Source organism: Physella acuta, unplaced genomic scaffold (genome assembly GCF_028476545.2).
Source record: "Physella acuta isolate Inbredline_101_S28 unplaced genomic scaffold, ASM2847654v3 ptg000660l, whole genome shotgun sequence".
NCBI classification, from domain to species: Eukaryota; Metazoa; Mollusca; class Gastropoda; family Physidae; genus Physella; species Physella acuta.
In genome coordinates this window covers 25334-50183 of record NW_026732179.1, presented here as the reverse complement: position 1 = coordinate 50183, position 24850 = coordinate 25334, and the positions used below count along the sequence as shown (strand labels likewise).

The window sequence follows — 24850 nt, the reverse complement described above, 5'->3', positions numbered from 1 at the left end:
AGTAAACACCGGTTGCGTTTACTTTTTTTTTTTGTATGTTAAATTAGAACTGCCGACTGCGTGTGATAATATGTTACATGTGATAACATAATAAACGTAGAACCAGATACTTATAGACAGAGGCGTGGACAAACGACCATGTTAGCAGCAGGCAAACCCGGCTCTTAAACACACGTAGGCTCCACCAATACGGCTCATTTCTTTCACTGTCACGTCTCAAGGAGGGAACTTCCTAACAGACACATACACTAATCGACTTGTTATCACGGCACATTTCCTTCACCACTAGATCTAGACGCAATTATTACTCTGTACGCTGTAATAGTAGCCTACTCAATATAGCCTTTTCGTTTGGTATCTATATTCACTGTTCCGCCTGTATTAATCTTTGCCTACCTAACAAAAGACACAGATTCACGGATATCATTTTTCTCTTGCGCCGCACGAGTTTTCATAAATTTAAAAAAAAAAAAAAAAGAAATATCATTTAAAAAAAAATAAAAAAAATTATAATGTTAATAAGAGAAAATAATAGTTACGCTCATTTTTGTATTGAGTTCCGAAGTAAACTCTTATATATCTAATTAAAATTGAATTTTAATAATCTTTAATTTCCAAAACATAAACTTAAATAAAACTACGGTATGATTTAAAATATAAGCCATAGTTTTAAAACTATCAAATATTTTGACTATTTCGCAAGGGAGACAAAGGTAAAAATGAAATATCCAGTGCAATACATTTATATCGGTTACATCCCTTGATAAAATCGCGTGCGCTACTTTTCCTATCAATGCGTACCGAACATACCGGCAAGTTGTTACTTAATTAGTGATATAAGATTTTTTTTTAAATTTCATGTGTCGGAACTATGTAAAAACATGCATTATGTATTTAAAAAAAAAAAAAGCTGAATGATTTTTCATAACGAAGAAACTCGAGGAATTTTTTAATAAATCAAAGTGAATGAAAAACAAATAATGACTGCAAACCAATATATAGTTAAAATGAAATGACAAGAAAAGTAAAAAAAAAAGAGGGTGTTCTGATGATAAAATTACCTTGTTCTTCTTCCCTATCCCAATTATCCCGTGATTGTTGGCCTAAAATTACAGGCAAAATAATGGCTAAATGGCACCACCATAACAGAACGAGGGCCATCAATACAGTTCTCATTTTTTCCAGAAAATACTACATTAGCGCGATTTAAACGCGTAAGAAAACACAAAATACACAACTTTTCATGGAAAAGCACGCAAGTCCCAAAGCATCACAGCTTTAGACCAATATCAACTGGTCTGACTTTCTAACATACACTGCCCGCTTTTTAATCTCCTACTTCTCGTGCGGATTTTTCTATGGAAACCCGTCGGCGTAAAAATGAGTTTTTTCTGAGTCGGCGCCTCTCTCAATAAGCGACGTTTTCGCGTTGCGTTTTGCGCACAAATACAATTTTCTAAATATGATTTTAATTTATTTGATTGAAAATAGCTTTCACGTTGGATGGTAAATTTGTTACTAATTAAAAATAAACAAAGACTGCAGAATCGATTTGTGAAAGAATTAAAAAGAATCTATTTATATAATTCTCTTCTTGGATACCCTAGAAAACACCAAGCTGTAAGCGCGCCTAGCAGCCCTCTCTCTTCCTCTCTAAACATATCCCTACCACCCCCACCCCCACATGGTCTGGTGAGCTGTGGTTCACGCTACATGTTTACAATCGTAGAGCCGGGTTTAGTGACGGCTATTAGGGGCAGATAATTTAGTTTGAAACGATTTTAAAGTTAGGGGAGGTAACTAAGACTAGGCTGCTTTCACGGGGGGGGGGGGGGGGGGTTAGGGGTTAAGAGGGTGGGGGGGGGGGGGGGTAATCGTCCTTAACGACCTACTGATAGTGTTTTAAAGCAAATATTTTCAGTGGCAGCATTGGTACTGTCGAATTCACAAATTATGAATTACTGAAAAGTAGAAAATAAAACAATACGCCGCGGGTCGGCTCGTTATAAATATTGTGTTAAAAGATTGAATGATGAATGTGAAAACTAGTTGTATATTAAGTTATATCCATGCATTCTAAATGCAGAAATTAAGCAAAATGGAGAATTCATAACGAGAATATTAGGGGGTCGTCCATAATTGATGTCACACTCGTAAGGGTTGGGGTTCGTGATTTCATTAGGATGTGTGATGGGGGATACGTTCAGATTTTTAAAAAAAAGTAATATTTGAACCCCGAATTTTAGAAGCTATTTCGCGTTTTTTGGCAACTATTTTGGTAAATTGTAAAACAATTTATTAAATAACCCTATGTTAACCGAACTCTATCAATATTTTAGAGAACAAAAATAGAAGTTTTAAAAAAAAAATCCCTGCAATTTTGAGGGCAGGGTTTCTTCCAGGCATCTCTACCGCCCCCCCCCCCCGAACGAAATGAAATTTATATAATTTATATAGAAAATATATACTTTTAACAGTGTCCGCCCCCCCGAAGAAAGTCTACCGCCCCCCCCCCGAAAATTTCAAGTGCCTTCCCCCCCCCCCTCCCCCGGAGAAAAAAGTCTGGAAGAAACACTGTTTGAGGGGGGGGGGGGGGCTGACTTTGACTGGCAATGTGTGGCGAAAGAGAGGGGGGAGGTAAAAAGCGTCCAAAAAAAAAACGTGACTACATTAATGGATGGCCTCCATATAAAATATACGTACGATCCCTTACCTTTTTTTTTTTTTTTTTTACACCAAATAGACCTTGCCTAGTCTCTTCACATGGATGTTAATTAACATGTCTTTAACCAGCACCTGCTCAATCATTTGGTTTTACCAAAGCTGTTATTTCATTTTCTGCTTACAACATGTCGATTTCACAGCTCGTGAGTCATGTGTCCGACTATCATAAAACAAAGCAACCATTTCCCACTGTATGTTGATGTGTCCGTATATCCCAAAACAAAGCAACTCTTTCCCACTGTATGCTGCACAGTTCTATCACGCATCTCTCCGGAGTACGTCCATCGAGACCTCCCCACCTCCCCTTCTAGACCGATATAGAAAAATTATTATAGAAAATATATACTTTAATTAGTATCCCACTCACGTAAATATTAAGCCCCCCCCCCCCAGGGAGAAATTTATCTGTGAGGAAACTTGATTTCTAAAGCAAAATTTTATTTATATTAAAAAGTTTTTTTTTTGTAACAAATAATAAACATAGGTTATTTCGAATCTGCTCAATTAGGTTTATAGACGTAAAAAGCTGCTTTAAAAAATGGTGTGTTGGGGTGGAGGTTATTTTTTGTTACAATGTGTGACGATGGAAAAAAAAAGGGGGAGAGGTGGAAAACTAGCAAAACAAAAAAAAAGCATGAATTACCCTAGTTAGGCCTATTTGTTTGGTGACCCTCATACAATAATAAATATAAATCTACAGGCTTATCAAAAACGAACATAAGCATGCACATAAATAGTGTTTTTTTTTTTTTTACTTCGATTTGCTAAATTAGTAATAGATCTAATAAAAGATTTTTTTCTATATTACTGCACTATAAATAAAAGACTCTTTATGCCTATTCACGAAGTATTCAGTATTCAGTGAGTGGGCCAATCTACTGTCAGACTAGGGACGGGCTTACAACAGTCTACACTAATTATCAATTTTACTTTGATCTAGATCTAGATTAGAATTAGATAGGCAACTTTTTCGCACTTTACTGGCCTCGGCCGATTTTACGCACCTAAAACGATCGATTACCAGTAGTGCAGTAGTACTGTAGTATACTTAGTATAGATAGGCCCTACTAATAATAATAATAATAATATTTTGTCCAAATCCACATGCGAATTTACAAAGAAATTATAATTTTAAATTATTTAAAATATCTAAATTAAGATATTCAGTGGTAGAATAGTAGATTTAGTGGTAATACTTATATTAGATAGAGATAGGCACACAATTAAGATTAAGAATGAGAGAATAAGCCTTTTGCGATCGTCCAACGTTACTAATGAAGCGATTGAGAAAGCGAAAGTAGTTTCTGTAACAAACGATAGGAAATGACGTACAGTTTTGCAGCTTTCACGCATGCGCATTTTTACCAAACGGGAGACGCCATGAAAACATTCTTTGTGTTTTCCGAGTTTTACTAACAATTTTTATGGATACTACCTGTTATACAATTGAAGTCGCTGGTAAAAAAAAAGTAAGACTTATTCGCCCTTCCATAAATTAACGTAGGGATATGTTAAGGGTTTTAAACTCCTGTGTTCAAGTATTATTTTGTTCTTGATTTGTTATTAATTTTGTAGTCGGCTGGAATTCGCTCATCTAAAATAAAAAAGTAAAAATGTGATTCATGTGCACTTTTAAGTCTCACAATTCCTTTTATTGCAAGTATCTTTAGAATTCAAGTTTTTTGTAATGTTTAGAATATGTGATTTGAGGTTAATTGTACAATCATGCATTTTGTATTAGCTTTTGGAGATCAAACCAAGAAGCCTGTCCTGCCCGTAAAGTCATAAACCGACGCCATATTGTATGCTAATTTTTGTAGGTAGCCTACTTCCTGTGGCATTGAACATTTTATGTAAACACAAGACTCATGTAAACAGTAGATTCTCTAGATCTAGGCCTTAACACAAATTATTGACTTATTAGTAAAATATTTCTGTAACTATTGTGAGTTACTAGATCTAGATCTATAGCTCACGCACAAACCCCTGAATTGAATGCCATGAAGTCTCAGAGTGCAAGTCTAAAATCTAAATTTTAAATGTGTCTAGAATTTAGATTTTAGATCTAGATTCTAGATCTAGAACTAGAATTAGAATCTATTGAAATCTATTCTAAAATAAGTCGAATTTATAGACTTGTAGAATGTAGAATCTCTAAATTCCTGATCTAGACTAAGAATCTACTCTAGACTCTAGAAAAATCTAGTTTTATATTTTATTGAGTAGTTTGTTTAGGCCTAAGTTTAGTTTTAGTCTAAGTCTACTACTGGATTTAAAACTAAAAAGTCCACATGAGTCATAGTCACTAAGTCACAGTCATGTATTGGCAGTTTTGATAACAAACAGATCTAGATTAACTATTAACTTGTCTATAGGCCCCTACTAGAACTATGTCCAAAGAGTTCTAGCTAAAGATTCTACCAATTTAATGATACAGCAAAAATTCTTTCACATTCTGTTAGGCCTCACAAGCTGCAATGTGCAAATGTTAAGATTAGGAGATGAAACTGTTAATATTTACTATTTACAGTTTTACAGCTGTGTTTTGTTTTTAAAAAATAAACCCAATTGGGCCCACTTTTGTTCTCTCCTTTTTTAATTTTAAAAAGTTTTAAAAAATAAACCCAGTGTATTCTTCTTCTAGTGTTATACAGTGAGCTCTCTCAATAATAGATTCCGAGTAGTTCTGTAACACATGTTTATTGTTCTACAATGAGCAATGGGTTAGTAATGATACTGATCAGCTAATCTCATTAAGAATTAAGGTGTATGTTCAATACAAGTGTCAGATACACAGACACAGTAATGGTAGCTTCATTTAAAAAGTGTAAGATTACTGGTAGTAGGCTACTATAGGGTAAAGGAGGGCGTTAAGAGCCACACTTTTTAGCACCTGTACATTTTTAGAGATTTCTACTAATCTAAGAATTTTTTAGTAATGAAAATATGGCAAAATTATTCTAACATATCTTACACAATATAAAAATAATAACAAAGTCTATTAAATATACTTTAAATGGGTTTAATTGAACATTTATTGTCATACCCCCAAAATCAGCATTTGGGGCGAAAGGAGCCGGGCAATGGGGCAATAAGTATTATTACTATTATCTCCTAGTTTAGACTAACTCCGCAATAAAAATAATTGATTTCTAACCCCAAAATAGTTAATGCTGTGTACACACACTTTAACTGATACTAGCTATCACTAGGCCCCAATGGGCCCAGTCTACAGCTGATACAATTGCAGGTGTACATAGGGCCTAAAGTCTAGTAGTTTACAGTAGGCACATTAGTATGCCTAGTGTGTAGCTAGTATACTAGTGTGTAGCTGTCCAGAGTTAACATTCTTGTATGTAAAAAGGGGTGGTACTAACTAATCTGCCTTAATGCTTTCCCCTGATAAGCCATGTGTGCTATACATTACATAACATGACATGGAGGTGAGAAATGTTGAGGGGAGAGCAGTGGTACTGGTTTCCCTTTGTTCTCCTTGCTGGACCCTGAGGGCCATAAATTACATAAGGAGATGCTATCTCTGGTTGGCTGAGATCTAAGAACTAAGTCCATGCTACTTACAAAGAGATAAGTTTTATGGTGGGTTAGATACAGGTGGGGGCTGGGTATCATGGGGGTGAGAAATGATGAGGGGAGAGCAGTGGTACTGGTTTCCCCTTTGTTCTCCTTGCTGGACCCTGAGGGCCATAAATTACATAAGGAGATGCTATCTCTGGTTGGCTGAGATCTAAGAACTAAGTCCATGTTACCTACAAAGAGATGAAGTTTTATGGTGGGTTAGATGCAGGTGGGGTCTGGCTATCATGGAGGTGAGAAATTGTGAGGGGAGAGCAGTGGTACTGATTCCTCTTTGGTCTCCACCCTGCTGGACCATGAAGGTCATATATTACATAACATGCCACCCCAGATTGTCTGAGATCTGTAACTGTAATCCATGTTACCTACAAAGAGATGGTGGGCCAGAAACTGGTGGGGGCTGGGTATCATGGGGGTAAGAAATTGTAAGGGGGGGGAGCAGTGGTATTAATGTGTCTGACCACTTCCCTGCTGGACCATGAGGGTCATAAATTACATAACATACCACCCCAGATTGGCTGAGACCTAAGAACATTTATTCCTGTTACCTACAAAGAGATTAGAAGTTTTATAGTTGGTTAGAAACAGATGGGGGCTGAGTCGGCTGTATTGCCCCTTAGGGGTAATAAGTACTTGTACCATTTTAAAAATTACCTTGCTAACATCAGATGACTGAATTTTTACTTTTTAGCAGGTTAGAATAGTATTTCTATCATTTAGACACAAGTCTGTTTAACAATTAATACATTTTGTGTTAACTATTCCTATACCAGTGTCATATTCAGTGGTCTAATAAATGAGAAACTTGCACATAGGGTTTCAAGAGCCACATAACAGTATCTGTTATAACTTTTCTAAACAGGCAAGCTAGTGGACAAAATTAATGTATTCATGTAGATTTAGTTATTATCTTACAAATAAAACCATTATGGTAATGATCAGTCAAGTTTTACTCTGATAATGATAAAAACTTCAGAGCATGGTAAAATGGGACAAATGTCGGCCATTTTGTTTCGGCACCAATAATCACTGTGCAAAAAAAATTCACCAAAATAAAACTATTCTAGCCATAGCTATAAAAATAGTGTTAAAATGTACAACAACCAATGCTCTAATACAGGAACAAAGAATGGGCTTGAAAAACTCATTTGGTTTATTACAAAGTGAAGTTTCGCAAGTTATGTCTTTTTGGAAAAAAAGTTCACAAAATGGTTTTATGGAGATGAGAAATTTTAGGGAAAGAGCAGTGGGATTAAATCTTGTCTCATCCTCTCCCTATTGGACCAAGTGGGTCATAAATTACATAAAATTAATCCTCTGCTTCTCTGTTATCAAAGAACAGCAGTGGTTGTTACCTCAGAAGTAGATTAGCAGTGTTATTGGGGGTTTTGTGGGGGTGGGGTGTTGATTGGGGCTTAATACCACACGGCTCTTAACGCCCTCCTTTACCCTACAGTAAACTAATATTATTTGGTAAAGTCTGTGCTGCCAAAGCTTAACCATTATCTTGATAACTCAAATTTCTGTCTAACATTTACACAAAACTAGACCCATAAATTAATATGTTTAATTAAAACAAAAATTGATTCCTACTTATCCTTAAGGGAAAAATAAGGTTAATAGTTAAACTATTAGTTATTTAATAGTCCAAGCCCTATTAGTATTATAAATGCAATTGTAAATTATATATATAAAAAAAAGTCAGAAAGTGATGCTGGTCCTTGTTGTTTGGTTTAGGTATTATGTGCCTCAGGTGTTTTGTCTCAGGTTTAACAGCTGAAGAGATAATTAGTTTCTCTAAAAATTGTGTTGTATTATTTTTTTTTACATAAACCAAAGTTACTTTGTTATTGGTAGTTATTATTTAAATTTTAAGATTATAGTTCACATTGTTTTCTTTTTTATTATCTGGTTTTCTAAAAAAATTGCATACATTTTTGTTTCTTTTGCAGATGCTGTTTGATTTGGATTTATAATTCAAAGTAATGCATAGCTAAACTTCAAAATCTAATCCACAATCATCAAAAATGGTTCTCGACTTTGATGTAAAAACATTTTGTCAAAATCTGCGGGCTACAAAACCACCATATGAATGTCCTGTTAAAACATGTCGTAAAGTTTATAAAAGTTTTTCGGGGATACAGTTTCATATGTACAATCATAATCATGATAATCCTGATTCACCTGGAACTGGAGCAGCAGCCAGCCCTTCAGGAGGCGGTAGAAAACCTGGAAAACGCAAACAAAAAAATTGGCATCCTCGCCAGGCAAGAAGATCTCCAACACCACCAGAGTTCATAAGATCACCTCAGAGAGAAACATTAAGTTATGCTGAGTCTCAGAGACTTGTTGAAATTGATTTAGATGGTTGTCTTAGAAGAATTGATATCTGCCAGCCACTTGAAATAATTTCACAAGATGAAATTGAGAACCAAGACAACACAGAAAAAGAAGAAAACGAAGAAAAAAGTCCATCAGGGAGACCAGTTCGTAATTTAGAAAGCAAATCTAGAAAGGAATCATTAGCTGTTGGTAGTTTACCACCTGAAATAAATCCAAACAAACTTCCAGAACCAAATGTTAAAGTATTAACAGATTATGTTAAGCCTAGCAAAACATCATCACATCCAGCATCATATTATCGATATATCGAGAAATCTTTAGAAGAGTTGGATGAGGAAATTGAATATGACATGGATGAAGAGGTAAAGTATTCATTATTTTTTTAAACATTATTTATTTATTTAATATATATTTTTATTGGTGTGGTCTAATTTTTATTTTTTACCCTGTTGCACAAATCTAAATTTTAATGATCTATTGCTAGGACCATTCATGGCTGGAAATTGTAAATGACAAGCGAACAAGTGATGGAGTAGCTGCAGTAGCACAAGATACCTTTGAACTCATGATGGATCGTTTTGAGAAAGAGGCTTTCTTTCAAAGTCAGCATACTGGCAAAGAACAAGGTCCATCCATGGATGATGATGCTGTGTGTAGTATTTGCATGGATGGTGAATGTCAAAACAGTAATATGATATTGTTTTGTGACATGTGTAATTTAGCTGTTCACCAGGAATGTTATGGAGTTCCTTACATACCAGAAGGACAATGGCTGTGCAGGCGTTGCCTCCAGTCACCATCTCGTGCTGTTGACTGTTGTCTGTGTCCTAATAAAGGTGGTGCTTTTAAACAGACAGATGATGGACGTTGGGCGCATGTTGTTTGTGCGCTTTGGATTCCAGAAGTAGGATTTGCTAATACAGTTTTTCTTGAACCTATTGATTGTCTTCAAAGAATTCCACCAGCTAGAAGAAAATTAACATGTTATATTTGCAAACAAAGAGGTGCTGGTGCTTGTATTCAGTGTCATAAAACTAACTGTTACACAGCTTTTCATGTGACTTGTGCTCAGCAGGCAGGACTTTTTATGAAAATAGAAGCTGTTAAAGAGCCTGGTCCAAATGGTATATCTGTTGGTGTTAGAAAGACAGCGTTTTGTGATGTTCATGCACAGCCTAGTGCTGATAATTCTATGTTCCCCGATGATGAAAAACAAAGTGGTTCAAAAGAAGATGCCCGTGAGCAAGCTCGTATTAAGATGAGAAAAGCAAGAAAAATTCTTGCACAAAAGCGTAATGCTATACCCAATGTGTCCATTCCAATTATCCCAGATGAAAGGTAAGCTGATTGTTGCAATTTTTTATTTTAATGAATTATTTTGAATGTTCTAAAAATAGTATTACAAAATTTTTTTTCTTTATATCAGTCACAGCTAATTTTTAGGTAAAGTAAATTAACCAAAAACATGAAAGTAAGGTAGCATATATAAACTATTTATTACTTTCAAGATACTTTTTTAAATTTTAAAAATAAATCAACAGTACATAACATTCACAATCACAGAATGTAGAATGTTCTCTGCCTAAGATATTACAATTTTTCCAACATTAGCCATCTACAGAGGTCTAAACAAAAAACGCTTATTAGCAATAACAAAATTACTAAATTAAAATAATACCTTAAGCTAAATCGAAATAAATCATTTTGCATCAATGACTGACGGCAACATTGCCACATGAATTGATTTTTTAAACTATTGTTTAGAGTCTTGCAAATATACTCAGAAATAAAAACATGTTTTATCATTAGAAAACTTTAAAAGAAAGATCCTTTTTGCACATATTCTGAAATTATTGTACTTCAAGAGGAATGTTTTAATCATTAAAAATAATTTTTTGAATAAACCAATGTGAATAAACTTTTTAAAATACATTCATTTTACTTCTCCCATTTTCCCAAATTTGATGCTTAAGTTTTAATGCTTCTTGAAGAGTTGTGGTTAAAAAAATAATTAATTTTACCTATACATGTTGCCTTTATGCAATTCCTATAAGCTTTTTTGTAGGTTTTATAGTCTACAACAAATGTAGGCTATAATTCAAATAGCTTCTTTTTTAATGTGTTAAAAGTTATATTCTTTCTTAATGTAACTCACAAGCATGTTTATCCTGTATATTAATACACATTTTAAAAATATTGTGAGTACTATAGTTTTACAGAAGTATAAAATAGAATGTAGTTAGAACCTATGTAGTCACTATTTTCATGTTTAACAGCCTTATGGAAATAAAATCTTGTAGAATTACTGCTAACAGTAAATCAAAAATATAGCTCTTGGTATTAATATAAATAAGTGCACCCCATAAACATGTCTATTTTAGAAGAGTATGTATCAAAAGCAGGAGATGCAGTATAAACAAATATCTACCTCATCCTGTAATAATTGTGCTTTATAAGAATAGCTGAATAGGTCTAGTAAAATAAAAATAAAATACCAATACAATAATTTAGTGGCTAGGCAGGGATTTGTCATGGGAGCATCTTCAGACTTTCTTCCAGTAAATATAATTTTTCCCCCATTAATATGTGTATGTTTAAATTAGTAACTGCATGATAAACAGTAGATTATCTTCATATCTGACATTTGCCATAATGGTGTTTACCTTAATAAAACTCTATCTCCCCCTTGCCAATGCCACTGCCATAACTTTTATCTCATGTACCCGGGTTTTCAGAAGTAAATATGTTAATGTCAATTTTTGTTTGTTAGTAGTTGTCATTGAGTTTATATTTTGTTTCAATTTATTAATTTTTGTTGTTAAAGAGTATTATATGACTACTTTTAATTTCTGTAAAATGATATACAATCAATATACAGGGTTAGCAAAATATCATCAATGATTTCTGTCCCAAAAAAAGAGGAGTTTATGAGGGCTTTATTGAGCTATTGGACTCTAAAACGACAATCACGATTTGGAGTACCCTTGCTAAGAAGACTACAGTCAAATCATATGAGTAGAAACAGAGAACATGTATGTCACTCTTGAATTAAAATAAATTTAAGTGGTTATTTATTTCTTTTGTAATTAAATGGTAAATATCACACTCGCCTTTTGAAAGTTCGATGCTTTTTCAGAATATTAGCTCCTAGTTATTGTAAGTTTTTAGAAGCTACTCATGAATTTGGGTTTATCTTTTTGTTTTGGTTATAGTCTAGAAATGACAAGCACAATCAAGAAATGCGTGAAAAATTGAAGTATTGGCAGCGCTTGCGCCAGGATTTAGAAAAGGCAAGGCTGTTAGTAGAGCTCATACGCAAGAGGGAAAAGCTGAAAAAAGAACTGGTAATTATTAAAGTTTTTCAAATGTATTTAGTCCATATTTAAGTTCTAATTTATTGTGTAAACTTTAGTTCCAGAAAAGCTTTTGGAATTATTTCTATTTTGTGCTTTATCAAGATAAAGGTATACCAATTATCAATGGAGTACAAACTGCAGCCATTTATCATGCTTCAAAGGCACACATTAAATCAGCTTCAGGAAAAGGATGCAGAAGACATTTTTGCCCACCCTGTATCAGAAGAGGAGGTTAGAAATAATTTCTTTTATGTTTTTGCAAATACTCTATTAATATTTTCATCTTATGTAGCTTTTGAAGCTCAACTATACACTAAAGAGAAACTTCATTGAAAACCAATAATTAATTTCTTTTTTTTAAAAAAAAACTTTCAGGCACCAGATTATAAAGATGTTATTAAACATCCTATGTGCTTCTCTGTTATGCGAAACAAAGTTGACACACATAGATACAAAACGATGGAGGCATTTGAAGCTGATTTTAAGCTTATAATACACAACTGCTGCATGTACAACGCCAAAGATACAGTTTTTTACAGAGAAGCTATGTTGTTGAAAGAAGAAGTATGTTTTGTTTGTTTGAAAATTAAACATTGCTTAAACATTAGTATCATTTATTCAGGAATTCCAATATTTTTGTTGTTGAGTAGAATGTTCTTTTATTTTTCTTTGATTTTTACCACTATATATATATTTTTTTCTTCGTCTCAGGGCATGGAAATAATCAAAGATGCTAAAAAGTTAGCTGAGCAAGTAGGCTATGATTATGATACAGGTCTGCATGCTGATGGACCAGTAACATCTAAAGAGCACCATATTCCAGAAGAGTGTATGTTATTTTTTGTGTATATAGCCTTGTGTATAAATACATAAATAAATAAATATAGATATAGATAGATATATATATTCGGTTTTGATACTACTTTAAACTTAATATTTCAGTTTTTACAATTCACTAAATGCAATTAAGGCTTGACTCAATTTATTCTTATTTTAAATAGTAGACACTTTGTTGGATGGAGTAAAACCTGAAGGGCCATATGAGGAACAACTTCAAGTTCTTTTAAACAAAATGGAAAATGCCAGCAAGAATTTAAAAGGAGGTAGGCCTACTCAATTTATCGCTTTATTAAAATATCAGAAACTGAATTTGTGTGGAGAAAGTTAAACCTGAGTGGAAAAAAAGTTTCATAACTTAATCAAATATACAGTTTGTCCAATGTTGGCTTTTTTGTTCCTCTAATATCAATAGGTAAAAAGGCAAAGTTTTTAAAGAAAATTCGAAATGAGATTGCATCTGTCCGTCGAAAGTTAGCCTTGGATAAAAAGAAAGTGGGCAAAAATAAAAAGTCAACAGATGATGTAAAAGAAGAGCATAAGGATACTCAGGATGATAGTCTTTCCTCAGTTACAAATGATAAAGATGAAGTTAAAGCTGAGGTAAAGGAAATTCAAAATAAAGAGGATAATGCCTTAAAAGAAACAGGTATTTATTGTTTTTACATAACACAGATAATTTTCAAATTTGTGATTAATGTATTAATTACTATTTATTAATTTAACAAGTTTGTAATGTAACACAATGAGTACTAGTGTTATTCATTGTTTTTTTTCAGTGACATCATCAGATGGTGAAGCAGACACCCCTGTTCAGTCAAATCAGAAGGGTACTAAAGGCAACCAGAAACGGTCACCCTCTCGATCACCTTTACGTGCATCTACTCCTTCAAGTAGCAAACCATCAGCTAGGGGATCTAGGAGTAGAGGCAGAGGACGAGGAAGCCGTAGCAGATTAGCATCATTACATTCAGACTTGCCAGAGACTCCTTTAAAACCAGGTTAGTTAAAACTTATAAAAATATACATTTACATCTATAAAGGGTTTGTACAAAAGTGTTGTAATTTAAACATTGGTTAAAAGAAATAAGATTTTTTTTTGTTAATGGTAGTAAAATAAATGTTTACTTTATTCCTAGGTGACAAAAATGCAAAGGACTCAGAAAAGGTCAGCCCAATCTCCCCAAAACCTGAAAAAGTTGAGTCTAAAGAAAATTCTGCTAGAGGGAACAGTGCACACACACCATCTCCTGCTGGAGTAAATAGAAGAACTGCTGTATTATTTAGTAGCAAAAAAGGACGTAGTACTCCTGTGCCAACAAAACCATCATCTACCACTTCTTCTGCATCATCAAATGCTTCTTCTGTTTCTAATACACCTTCTGTCAAAAAAGCTACAGGAAGGGGTGCTAAAACCAGGCAGCATCAAAATCAGCTTCAAGTTAAAGTTGCTGAAGCTACAGAGGCTGAAAAAAACGTAGAAGCACCTCTTAGTCCACGTACTAGAGGACCTGGGAGTCCTACTGGGCGTAAACGATCTGCTAGCATGGCTGCTCAGCCGTCAGAACAAACTGATACGAGTGCTCAACCCACACCTGCCAAGCGTGCAGCTACCTCCCTGTCAACAAATAGTGAAGCACCACCTGTTACATCAGTACATGTAGGTGGACCTGATATAACTGAAAGTTTTAAAGCATATAGAGTGAGGGGAAACATTCGTAGTAGTTCTGAATCAGAAACTACAGATGAACTGAGTAGTGGTGATGAATCACTTTCTGATCCCACATCGGACTCTTCAAGCATCCATAGTCCATCTGGTAAGCCCTTTTCAGAAAATATTTGACTAAAGCTTTTATTATATTTGTTTAGTAGCATAGCTATCTAATTTCATTAATCACCCAGCCATGTTTAAAGCTTTTAACTTTTCCCTTTCTTTCGTATAATTTGAAATCATTTATATAAGCATCTTCTCTGTTTATCTTGGGTTTTTTCTTTTTTTTTTGATCTTTCTGGCACTTATTCCTTGTTACTATAGTGGCATTTATCATTATTGCTTGTTTCACATTGCATATAAATCAATTATGCTTTGACAAAATTATTTTTTAACTATAGTTTCTTCTTCATATTCATTAAAAGCTTGGTATTTTTGCGCATCATGATAGATTTGGTCTTTCTCATTGTAAGGTGGTGAAGTTAACAGCTTTATGTAGAACTCATACATCACTAATTTCTTTGAGTATCAGTTTGAGGTCATTATATTTTATTTCTAACTGAACTACTTGAACATATCTAAAATGTAATTATGCTTTTTGTTTTCATTCACACGTTAGTAAAGAATACATGGCACCTTATCGCTAAATATTTCTAAAATGCACCCAAATCAACATCTAACTTCCAACTTAGACAAGAAAATAATTATTCTTGTATTAATTAATCAGCACTACTAATTGTTTTGCTTATGGATACAAAATACTGAAATAAGCATTAGTGTTGTTTTTTTTTTTACATTTATAAGCAAATGTATAGTTCTGATTTTTCCAAGGAAATGTTTTGTGTAGGACATGGACATAGTTCTTTTTTGAAGAGATTGATACCAATCACATATATTCTGTCCACAATATGTTTAAATGACATTTTAGGTTTTGCTTGTATTTTGTCTCTTTGGTTATTAGTTCAAAAGGTTGGATCTTTTGTAAATGTTTTTATCTTTGTTTGAAAGCAAACCTAATACATGCTATTATTTTGCTAGTTGAAAAATGAGAGTTTCTAAGTCTTTCATAGCAACTTCTTTTACTATCTTTTAAAGTATTTCAGTCCTTAGCTACTTTTGTTAAGTATTATTACTATTATCCAGCTCATCTTGCATTAACTACTATTTTAACAACCTCTCATTCACAATAACCTAAATTCTGTATTTTAAGGATGTTTGGTATGCAGATTATTATTTTTAAGTTAGAATCTTCAGTTGTTTCTTTATTTTGTCATAGATTCATATTCTTTTTTCAATTTGAATTCTATCAGTAGAATAGTAATATAAACTTAGTTACCTCAGTTTGTATCTTTTGAAACAATATTTCTTGAATATCCCACTATATTTCTTGGATATACATATTTACTTTTCATTTACATGCTTTGTCAACATTATTTAGAAGCTTTAAATGTTTAGGCATAAAGTCTTTTCTTTACACCTGCACTTTTGATATAAGTAAGGTACAGATAAATCAATGGAAATAACTTATACAAGTTTGATGTTACATAGTTACAGACTTACATATACCTAATTGCTTTACACATAATAAGACACATTAACATGGTTCTGCCATTTACAGTCACCTCTTTCCCACCCAACATTGCTTGTTGTATCATGCCCATTAAACCTCATTTCATTGCTGCCTGCTTCGCCCTAACACTTTTTGCCTTGTCCACTGACCACCGCATCGTCACACAGGCCGTACCCGCACCACCAGCCTGCGAGAGGGGCCCGAGGGGTCGGATCTGGCCGAGAGTACTGAGGGCATCTCACCTGCCACTTCGCCAATGTCCTCAGGTAGAAGCAGTAGTAGCTTGCACTCACACTCTATGGCTTTTAGTCTGTTCTTGTGTGTTGGGTTGATTTAACAATTTTTTCCTGCTTGTTTTTTCTCATCCATTTTATTTAACACGGTTTCCTTTGGCATTTGCATCATTTCATTTTTTATGTGCCTTGTTACAAAATCCAAAATCTAATCTCCTATTGCTGTAATGTTAAGCAAGTAGATTAATGTTATTGTCATACAATTTAATTGAAATCCTTACCATTTGCTTGTGATGTGAGGTGCCCTATATAGTGACCTTATTTTATTTATATATATATATATATATATATATATATATATATATATATATATATATATATATATATATGAAATTTAGAGCATCTCAGTGTCACTGGTTTGCAAGTTATTTATGTTGTTTAAATATGTTTTTCAAGAGATTGCTTCTAAACCACTAATTTCCTCAGAGCAATCAGAGTCACATCCTGAATGTTCAAAATCATAGTTGAATAGACTGAAGTTTGATGAACTTTTCCAATAAACCTTGTGGAACTGCAAAAAAAGATTTTCTTATGAAAACATGCCAAAAAGAAAAAAACATTAAAATGAAAACCATTAAGCTAATAAAAAAACATTACTGCTATCTTTGCTCAAAATTTAAATTGTCTTTTTCTACCAATAGCAGAGAATAGATAGATCTCTGTTAAGCTAAAGATTAATTGTCCATCACCTTCTTAAATAAACTAGTATTAAATGTAGTAGTACTATATTTTCTTAAATTAGTTATTCAAATTCTGCATTAGAATTTAGAATCTTAAATATTTCACACCTTTTCACACAATATTGTTGTACACCTGTCATATATATAAATATATATATGTATATTTATTTATTTACTGTAAAAAGTTCTATTTCCTAATACATTTATTAAAATGTACCAATGTTACAGGCAAATTTAAGTTGAAAATTATGTGCACACATGTTTTGCTCGCATATAATATATTAATAAATGTATCAAACTATTACATTCTATTATTTTGAAGTAGAATAATATTCATTTTATTTCTAACTGTGAATAGGTGTGCTCTTATGATTTTCTGCTATTTTCTATCATCTATCAGCAGAACATGTTTCTCTTTCAAAACCAAACACTCAAACAATCTTGACTATCTTTTTATGTTATTCTTTAAAAACAATAAATTTGTGGAACATTTATTATTGTAAGTTTCAAAACCAATAATGTTACTTTTACAAATCGCTTATATTGTACTTTATTTAATTGGAATGTTTTAAGAGAAGCTAAAATTTTTTGTTTTTTTTGCATTATTTAATAATATTGGGACAAAAATACTCGTAAGTGAATGAATGAATAACTCTTGTTTTGCCCTTGCAAGAAAAAACTGCAGAAGCATGCTACTCTCTGGTCTTAGTATTTGCATGTTGTTTGTAATAGAATAGCAATGCTGGTAATTGATATTTATTTCTTGTAAATTAAGTTTTACTGCAAGAGCTTTCTTTACTATTAAATCTTACTATTTAAATTAGAAAAAACATAACGAATTTAAGTGAAAAAACCATTAAATTACCATAAAAATCTTTTAGTTGGATCAATACTTATTATTAAATGCCTAGAAATGCATACATAAATAATGTTTTACTTGCAACTCCTTACTACCCATAACTGTTTTGTTTTAATGTTTGTAATTCTACCCTGATATGTAATTTATTACCTTTTTTTGCTTAAGATTATTGTCTAATTAATTGCACCCTGCTTGATTTCTAAACCATTATGTTATTAATGCATTATACCATTCATTCTTCTGTTTGAGTGCATTTGTTACTTCAGTACTATTGTATTATAGAGCAGTTGAATTTGAAGAAGTAGAGACAATAAAATATTATGAAATTATTTATTTGTTTGTCATTTGTATAAAAGGTAAATCATTCTAAAATATTACTAACAATAAGCTTTTTTTTTTCATTTAAAAAAAGTAACCACTCCTTGCATGTGACTAATTTCCTAGGTCAAAGATATATATTTTTATATATTTATTTAACAACTATAAACACAAAATATAGGAGCAAATGCACTCTTAAATTTATCTTAATTTATTAAAACATTTTCTGTTATTACATCACAAAGAGAATAAAAATCTTTCTTTCTTATTAGCTAGCATATATTGCTTGAATTCAAACATGTTTGTTGCTTCATTGGTTATTATGTTTACAAGATGTTTATTAACCCCCAAATGTTTTCTGTTAAGCATGAAAAAAATGCAACTAGCAAAATTAATTTGTATTTTCCCAAGTCACAAATAGCAGTAGTCTAGTTAACATTTGTACCAGGTTGTGTTAATGTATTGAAACAATATCTTAAGTAATTTTAAATCTGAAGTGTTTGTTAAGCTGCAGTAAAAGAGGAAACAAAAATTGTAGTTTTTTTCTGGTTGATTATTTAAGTTTTCAAAAAGATTTCAGATTTTTAAAGTCAACATGGGGTGGGGGAGACGAAGAAGTAAATGTATTTTGCTTTGTACAACCCTCATCAGTCTAGATTCATGATAGTGGTTTGTTACAAGATTTTTCATTCAGGTTTTTAAAAAAATTGTCCAGCTTTAGTCATACCTACTTAAACTGATGTGTATCTTATGTAACTAAGAAGTTGTTGCCACACCAGAAGCCAAGATTAATAGGGAAATACATTTTTGGAAACCTTGTGAACAGGATGCAATAATTGAAAACAATATTTCATTGTCCTTGTAAACAAAACTATTCACTAAGCATAGAAAGATTTCTATTACTTAAAATTGTAATTGATTTGAAAGAAAACTGCTTTAAAAATTATATGGTGAAAGTCAACAAATTTCCAGAAATGCAGAATTAAAAAAAAATAATTTCCATTCCTGGCATTTTAATTTGCTATTTCAGGAAATTTGTCCAAAATGCAAGAGCAGCACACCTGATATGAATCAAGCTATTACCTACCATTTATTATTCTACAATGATTATTTTTTTAAAAACACTTTTGGTTAGAAAAACTACTTTCAAAAAATATTAGGCTGAATAATGCCTTAAACACTCCCTGACTTCCAGGCCGAAACCGTCGCAGTCCCAGCATTGACTCAGAGGACATGATCACGTTAGAACCTTTGGATCTTGTATGGGCAAAATGTAGAGGATATCCCTGGTATCCTGCGCTTGTAAGTAAACCCTCCCTTGCTCAAAAGTATCAAATACTTCACTGTGCTTAATGTAATTAAATATATTGATCAGTAGGTTTTTCTTCATGTAAGACTGCAGATTCACACTAATATATATATAATATAAATTCATACTCAATTATATTTACACACCCCCATCCACCCTCCGCATCTTTATGTCATTAAATATACAATAGACTTTTTTCTTTCTTTCTATTTTAGTTACTAAAATACCACTTTATATTAAAACCTTGAGCCTTGGTAGAAAGGCCTACTATATAAAATTTTTGCATTAAAGTATAATGGAAGTATTTATTTCATAGATTATCAATCCAAAAATGCCGAAAACTGGCTACTTCCATAATGGAGTTCCTATACCAGTTCCTCCTGATGAAGTTCTTGAACTGCAGCAGCGGTATTCAGAGTCAGTTTACCTTGTTTTGTTTTTTGACACTAAACGCACATGGTGAGTGATAAGTTAACATTTCCAGTTTTAGTAATGTAATCTGAAGATGGTTTATGATTTGATTTGAGTAGATTTTAAAGATATTTTAAGTGATTTTTATACAACCCCCTCCCCCCTATTGAAATAAGCAAACAAATGGGTTAAATTCTTCATTTATCATCTGGTATTTAGGAAGTAATATTTGATCTGCTTAAAATTTTTTTTAACTCATGGACATATGTAAAGACTTATTCAGATGTCAAAAAGTTTGCTCGTCATATTACCTATCATCACCATAAACTCATTCTTAAAAAATTAACAGGCAATGGCTACCTCGGAGTAAATTGGAACCCCTGGGTGTCAACTCAGACCTTGACAAGGCCAAGCTAATGGAAAACAAGAAGCCAAATGTCCGCAATGCTGTGAAAAAAGCATATGAGAAAGCAATTGTTCATAGATGCAGGGTTAGAGGTGATCCTAATCCATTGTCTGATGATTCCAGCTCAGATAACAATCCTTGATAGTTGTTTTGTCAAAAATTTGCATTAAAAAATTATCAATAAACTACATTTTTTTCTCACTACCATCAGACTAACTAATAATTGAAGGAAATACTTTTAACCTGTAAATCTTTTTTCTGTTCGGTCAAATCAGTAGAATGAAATTCCAGCTCCTTACTTCTAACTTTAAGTTTGGTAGCCTTTTAGTTACAATAAAGTGGTTTTATTAAGGTATTTCTATGATAATCCAATGTCTTTAAGAAACTTTTTTAGCATACATGAAATATGTAGTGTAATGGAATTGATAACACAGGTATTATATGGTTTAATTTTAATTACATTTTTTATCTAATTTGGTCACAAGATAATTTCATTTTAGATAACTTGTGTGCACTTGTTTAAAATGTTTTATTTAAAAAGAAAGTCCATCAGTAAATTAACTGCCACTGCATCTTTCGGTTGTAAAAAAAATAATGCAGTCTAATAGTTTCTAAACATTAATTTTTTTAATTTAAAAAATAATTAATTGTAAATTTTGTTTCATTTATTATGATCACCTTAAACTGATCATCTGTAAGTCACAAGCTTGTACTTTTTATAATGCTGCTTGATACTTTTAATTATTTAAATTATTCACTTTAATATTTTTTCATTCATAGATATAATTATATGTATTGACAACTGGCATATTGAATCATCTAGTTTATTATTTTTTTTGGCAAATGTAAGAGCAACATAGATACACAATACAAACATGTATTTCTTATCACTTTATAACAAAAAAAATACTGTTACAAAAAAATTAATGTCACTTTATTGAACTCTTTGTCTTATGATTAAAATATATATTGAAATTTGAGGATTAAAATATTAATTTTTCTTGAATGTGCATTTATATGTATTGCATGCATTATACAACAGAAATATGGCATTGTAAATTTAGTATAAATCATGCTTGTGAGGCAGCTGAACTAAACATGTTTGATGGAATAACTAGACTTTTTATTTTTGTTGATTACATGTTATATATACTGAAAATATTAAATACAATTTCTTCCCCCCTGCTGAAAGGCTTCATTGACAGAAGAGCAGATAAACTTCTTGTATGTAGTATTTGATGGATCTGGTTTTAGGAAAATTGAAGATTGAAAATTTTAGTCTTCATATAATTGTTGTCTGTTATATCATTTTGTTTATACTAAACACTTTGTTTCCTTTTTGTATAAATAATATATATTTTACTATACAAACTACATATGACCTGGTTTCATATTTTAATTAAAATGATTTAATTTTTGTTTGTTGATTTTCATTGTAATTTATAAATACATAATATATATACCCATCATTTAAATTAATGATTTAGATGTTGAAATACTTTTTTCTTCTTTAAAATAGTTTTCTAATCATTGTCTTGTATAAGCACAACTGGGTTAGACCCATGTCTAATTATTTTAGGACTCAGATCATGTCCTTTGGTATTGTAAGCATGTGGGGCCAAAGGGCATAATGAGTTGCTGGATCAATGAGTTTTGATACCAGGAACTGAATGCTCAAGATTTTGTTGCTTCTTTTACTCTAGTATTCATGCTATATCATTTTTGTTGGTACTAAAGATTATTTATTTATACTTTATTTTAGTCATTTTTTGTGTTTGTATTTTCATAAAGTTCTGCTTTTGTGACTGTGTGGTTCTGGAAGACGAGCAAATTTGATGCTTTACATCTATGCCATAGTTGTTTCGATTATGGCCAAGGCATAATGGTGTGACTGTTACTATAGCTAGTTCTACCAGTAGAGTATTGACACTTGAACCTGAATAATTCTGTCAGAGAAAATGGCTGAGTGATAGCAGACTATGCAGTAGGATGTACATATTTGAAATTTAGTTTACATTAAGGTCAAAAGGAGGTCTAAATGTGCAATGTACATTATAAAATGTATTGTGAATTTATAAAAGTATTTATTGTTCTTAGATATGTAGAAAGGTTAGAATATTTTTTGTGTTAAATATTTACTGCTTCAGTCAGTGTGATCCTTTTTGTTTTGTTTTGTTTCTCCTCTCAAAGGTTGACATCAATTGTACTCAAATTAATCTCAACTTTGACTCAAGGCTTATTAATTTTGTTGTTAAATCCATCTTTTGTGCACATTTCTTGTTGGTAGTAGTAATTAGGTTTTGTGTTTAGTGTCCACATTTTCCCTTCATAGTACTGGAATGTCATTTTGATGGGATGAAGACTAATTGATTTTAACATTATAAGATTAATTTTTTTCTATTTTATTTACTGCTTTGTTTTTCTTTAATTTGATAAGCAAAGTAGAAAGTAAAAAGTATTGATTTCTTTAAGATAATACATCTAGAAGAAAGGTATTGCTTTTTTTCCCATTAAGATCATGCTTCAAGTAGAAGATAACATCTACAAATTAAACTAGCTGTAAAAACATACTGTCACTAGGTGTTGCAGTTGTCATGATTTAAACTTATCTCTATCCCATTTAAAAATTTCAAATAATATATACCGAACAATGTTGTACTTTTTACTACTATATTGGTGATTCCTATTGTCTGTGTTACTGTGGTTACTAGAGAATGTGAGGATTTTAACAAGTTATTGTGCTAATTTTGATATCTGGTGAGATTTTCAAGTTTGAAACTTCTGTGTTAAGGAATGTAATAAAGACATAAAAGTGTTATGCCTGTTTTTTTGTTTTTTAGACCTGAGCTCCATTTTCTCCGCCTTGTTTGTATGTAGAAGTGCTGCAATCCTGGCCCTAAATCAACTGATCACTACATCTAAGTTGTTGTAGACAATCATTTTATCCATGATACCTATTTTAAGAACTTTAGTTAATTAAATTATTTCTTTGTTTATCAATCAGGGTTTTGTACACAAATTAAAAATCCCTCCTGAACTTTAACAGGATGGACTAGGTAACTTAGGTAGAGTCCCATCCAATAACAAACCCAGGGCTTAAACATAGCTTGTATTTTTTACACTACACTAAAATAATCCAATGTAATCTAACATATGAAAGATGCCAGAAAAAGCAAGCAGGTGAGTAGATATATATGGGACTGCTTGTAATTTTGTATCAGATTCCCTGTTGATGAAGGGTGCATCCAAGATAAGAAAAAGTAAAATACGCTGAATGCTTTACCACTCTCTACAGTCTGTTTTGTGGTTGTAGATATCACATTGCTTACTTTTTAAAATTAGCTTACACTGGAATCACCATGATGCAGAGACTATACAAAGCAGTATTTTTGGCATAGAATTATTTTGCAGCTGCTAACAATGTTTATTCAGGTTCCTACATTAAAACAGAGCTAAATAAGCATCCAACCATGCAATGCTTGACTCATTTAGACATGATTCTTTGGAAAAAAAAAAACAACCTTTGTATGTGTACTTATTCATGCTTTAATTTCAATACAAGTACACTTGAAATTAGATTTACAATTAAAAGTTTTTAGCCTCTTAGCAAAAATTGGCCTAAACCAAAGCATTGAACACAGCAGCAAAATAAAGCCAACAATGAAAAAGTTTTTGATAATTACTCGTTTTCAATTCTTTAATTGCTGCTATATCTCTTCACAGGTTTGCGTTAATATATTGGGATTTCGTTAAACAGTTAAAATAATATAGATCTAGAATATTCCAAAGTTACATGACAAAGTCGATCATCCACCAGCAACTGGGCTGCCCTAGTGAGAACCGTTGATCCCTGCTTGATTTCTAAACCTGATCTAGAAAATATTTTCGCCTAATGTTATTGTTTACAACAAACCCAGCGTGTATTCGTTTCCTTATGTGTTTTTCGTGTAACTACAATAGCAACAGGCGTTATATTGCAATATTTAGCAAGCACTGCACCATGTAAATGCGTAACGTAAACGCACTAAAGGGATACAACTCATAACGAGGTCGTTATACAAGTACTACACATTCTTGGGATGTTTTTTTTAATTTTCTGAAACAAATCACAACGCCAAGCACTCAACGGGTTGTAAATTACACAAATACACAGGTAGCTTTAACGCCAAGATGGATTAAAGCTATGCAAAGTGATATGTTATGATTTCTCTTTTCACATAGTTTAAGTAGTTTTTTTTTTTAAAGAAGGGAGAGCAAAAAGGTTAATATTTTTTAATGAGATGTAGATGTAGTCGCACAAAAGTCATTTTTCCAGGGCATAATCGTAACCCTTAGTCTCTAAGCGGCTAAGCCAAACCTTAACCAGATCATCGATACTTTTAAACATAAGCTCGATTCGATACAACTTAAATATATCCTGTCTTAGTTAACAAAGGAAC

At 32.3% G+C, this 24850-nt stretch overlaps 1 protein-coding gene across 5 annotated transcripts; it reads left to right on the top strand.

The window, feature by feature from the left end:
- The first annotated feature begins 4085 nt into the window (after positions 1–4085).
- LOC131948780 (bromodomain-containing protein 1) lies at positions 4086–23227 on the top strand. 5 transcript variants are annotated; one of them, XM_059310462.1, is made up of 16 exons: positions 4086–4193; positions 8271–9023; positions 9146–9999; positions 11540–11693; positions 11874–12005; positions 12120–12248; positions 12393–12581; positions 12729–12846; positions 13019–13120; positions 13270–13503; positions 13634–13855; positions 13994–14671; positions 16303–16401; positions 19481–19587; positions 19911–20053; positions 20355–23227. In XM_059310462.1, exons 2-16 carry the CDS (start codon positions 8346–8348, stop codon positions 20551–20553), a joined length of 4038 nt encoding a protein of 1345 aa, XP_059166445.1. In that variant the 5' UTR covers positions 4086–4193; positions 8271–8345; the 3' UTR covers positions 20554–23227. The 5 variants fall into 5 exon arrangements, with proteins under 5 accessions (XP_059166445.1, XP_059166446.1, XP_059166447.1 ...); XM_059310463.1 differs by lacking the exon at positions 16303–16401; XM_059310464.1 differs by lacking the exons at positions 19481–19587; positions 19911–20053; positions 20355–23227 and adding an exon at positions 16855–18819.
- The last annotated feature ends 1623 nt before the right edge of the window (positions 23228–24850 follow it).

What these genes read in the sequence shown, in the direction of transcription:
- LOC131948780 (XM_059310462.1), top strand. Translation starts at nt 8,346, where the DNA reads ATGGTTCTCGACTTTGATGTAAAAACATTTTGTCAAAATCTGCGGGCT. An exon ending in ACCCTGTATCAGAAGAGGAG is followed by an intron (nt 12,249 to 12,392) that starts GTTAGAAATAAT and finishes AAAAACTTTCAG; the next exon opens with GCACCAGATTATAAAGATGT. An exon ending in TTTGACACTAAACGCACATG is followed by an intron (nt 20,054 to 20,354) that starts GTGAGTGATAAG and finishes AAAAATTAACAG; the next exon opens with GCAATGGCTACCTCGGAGTA.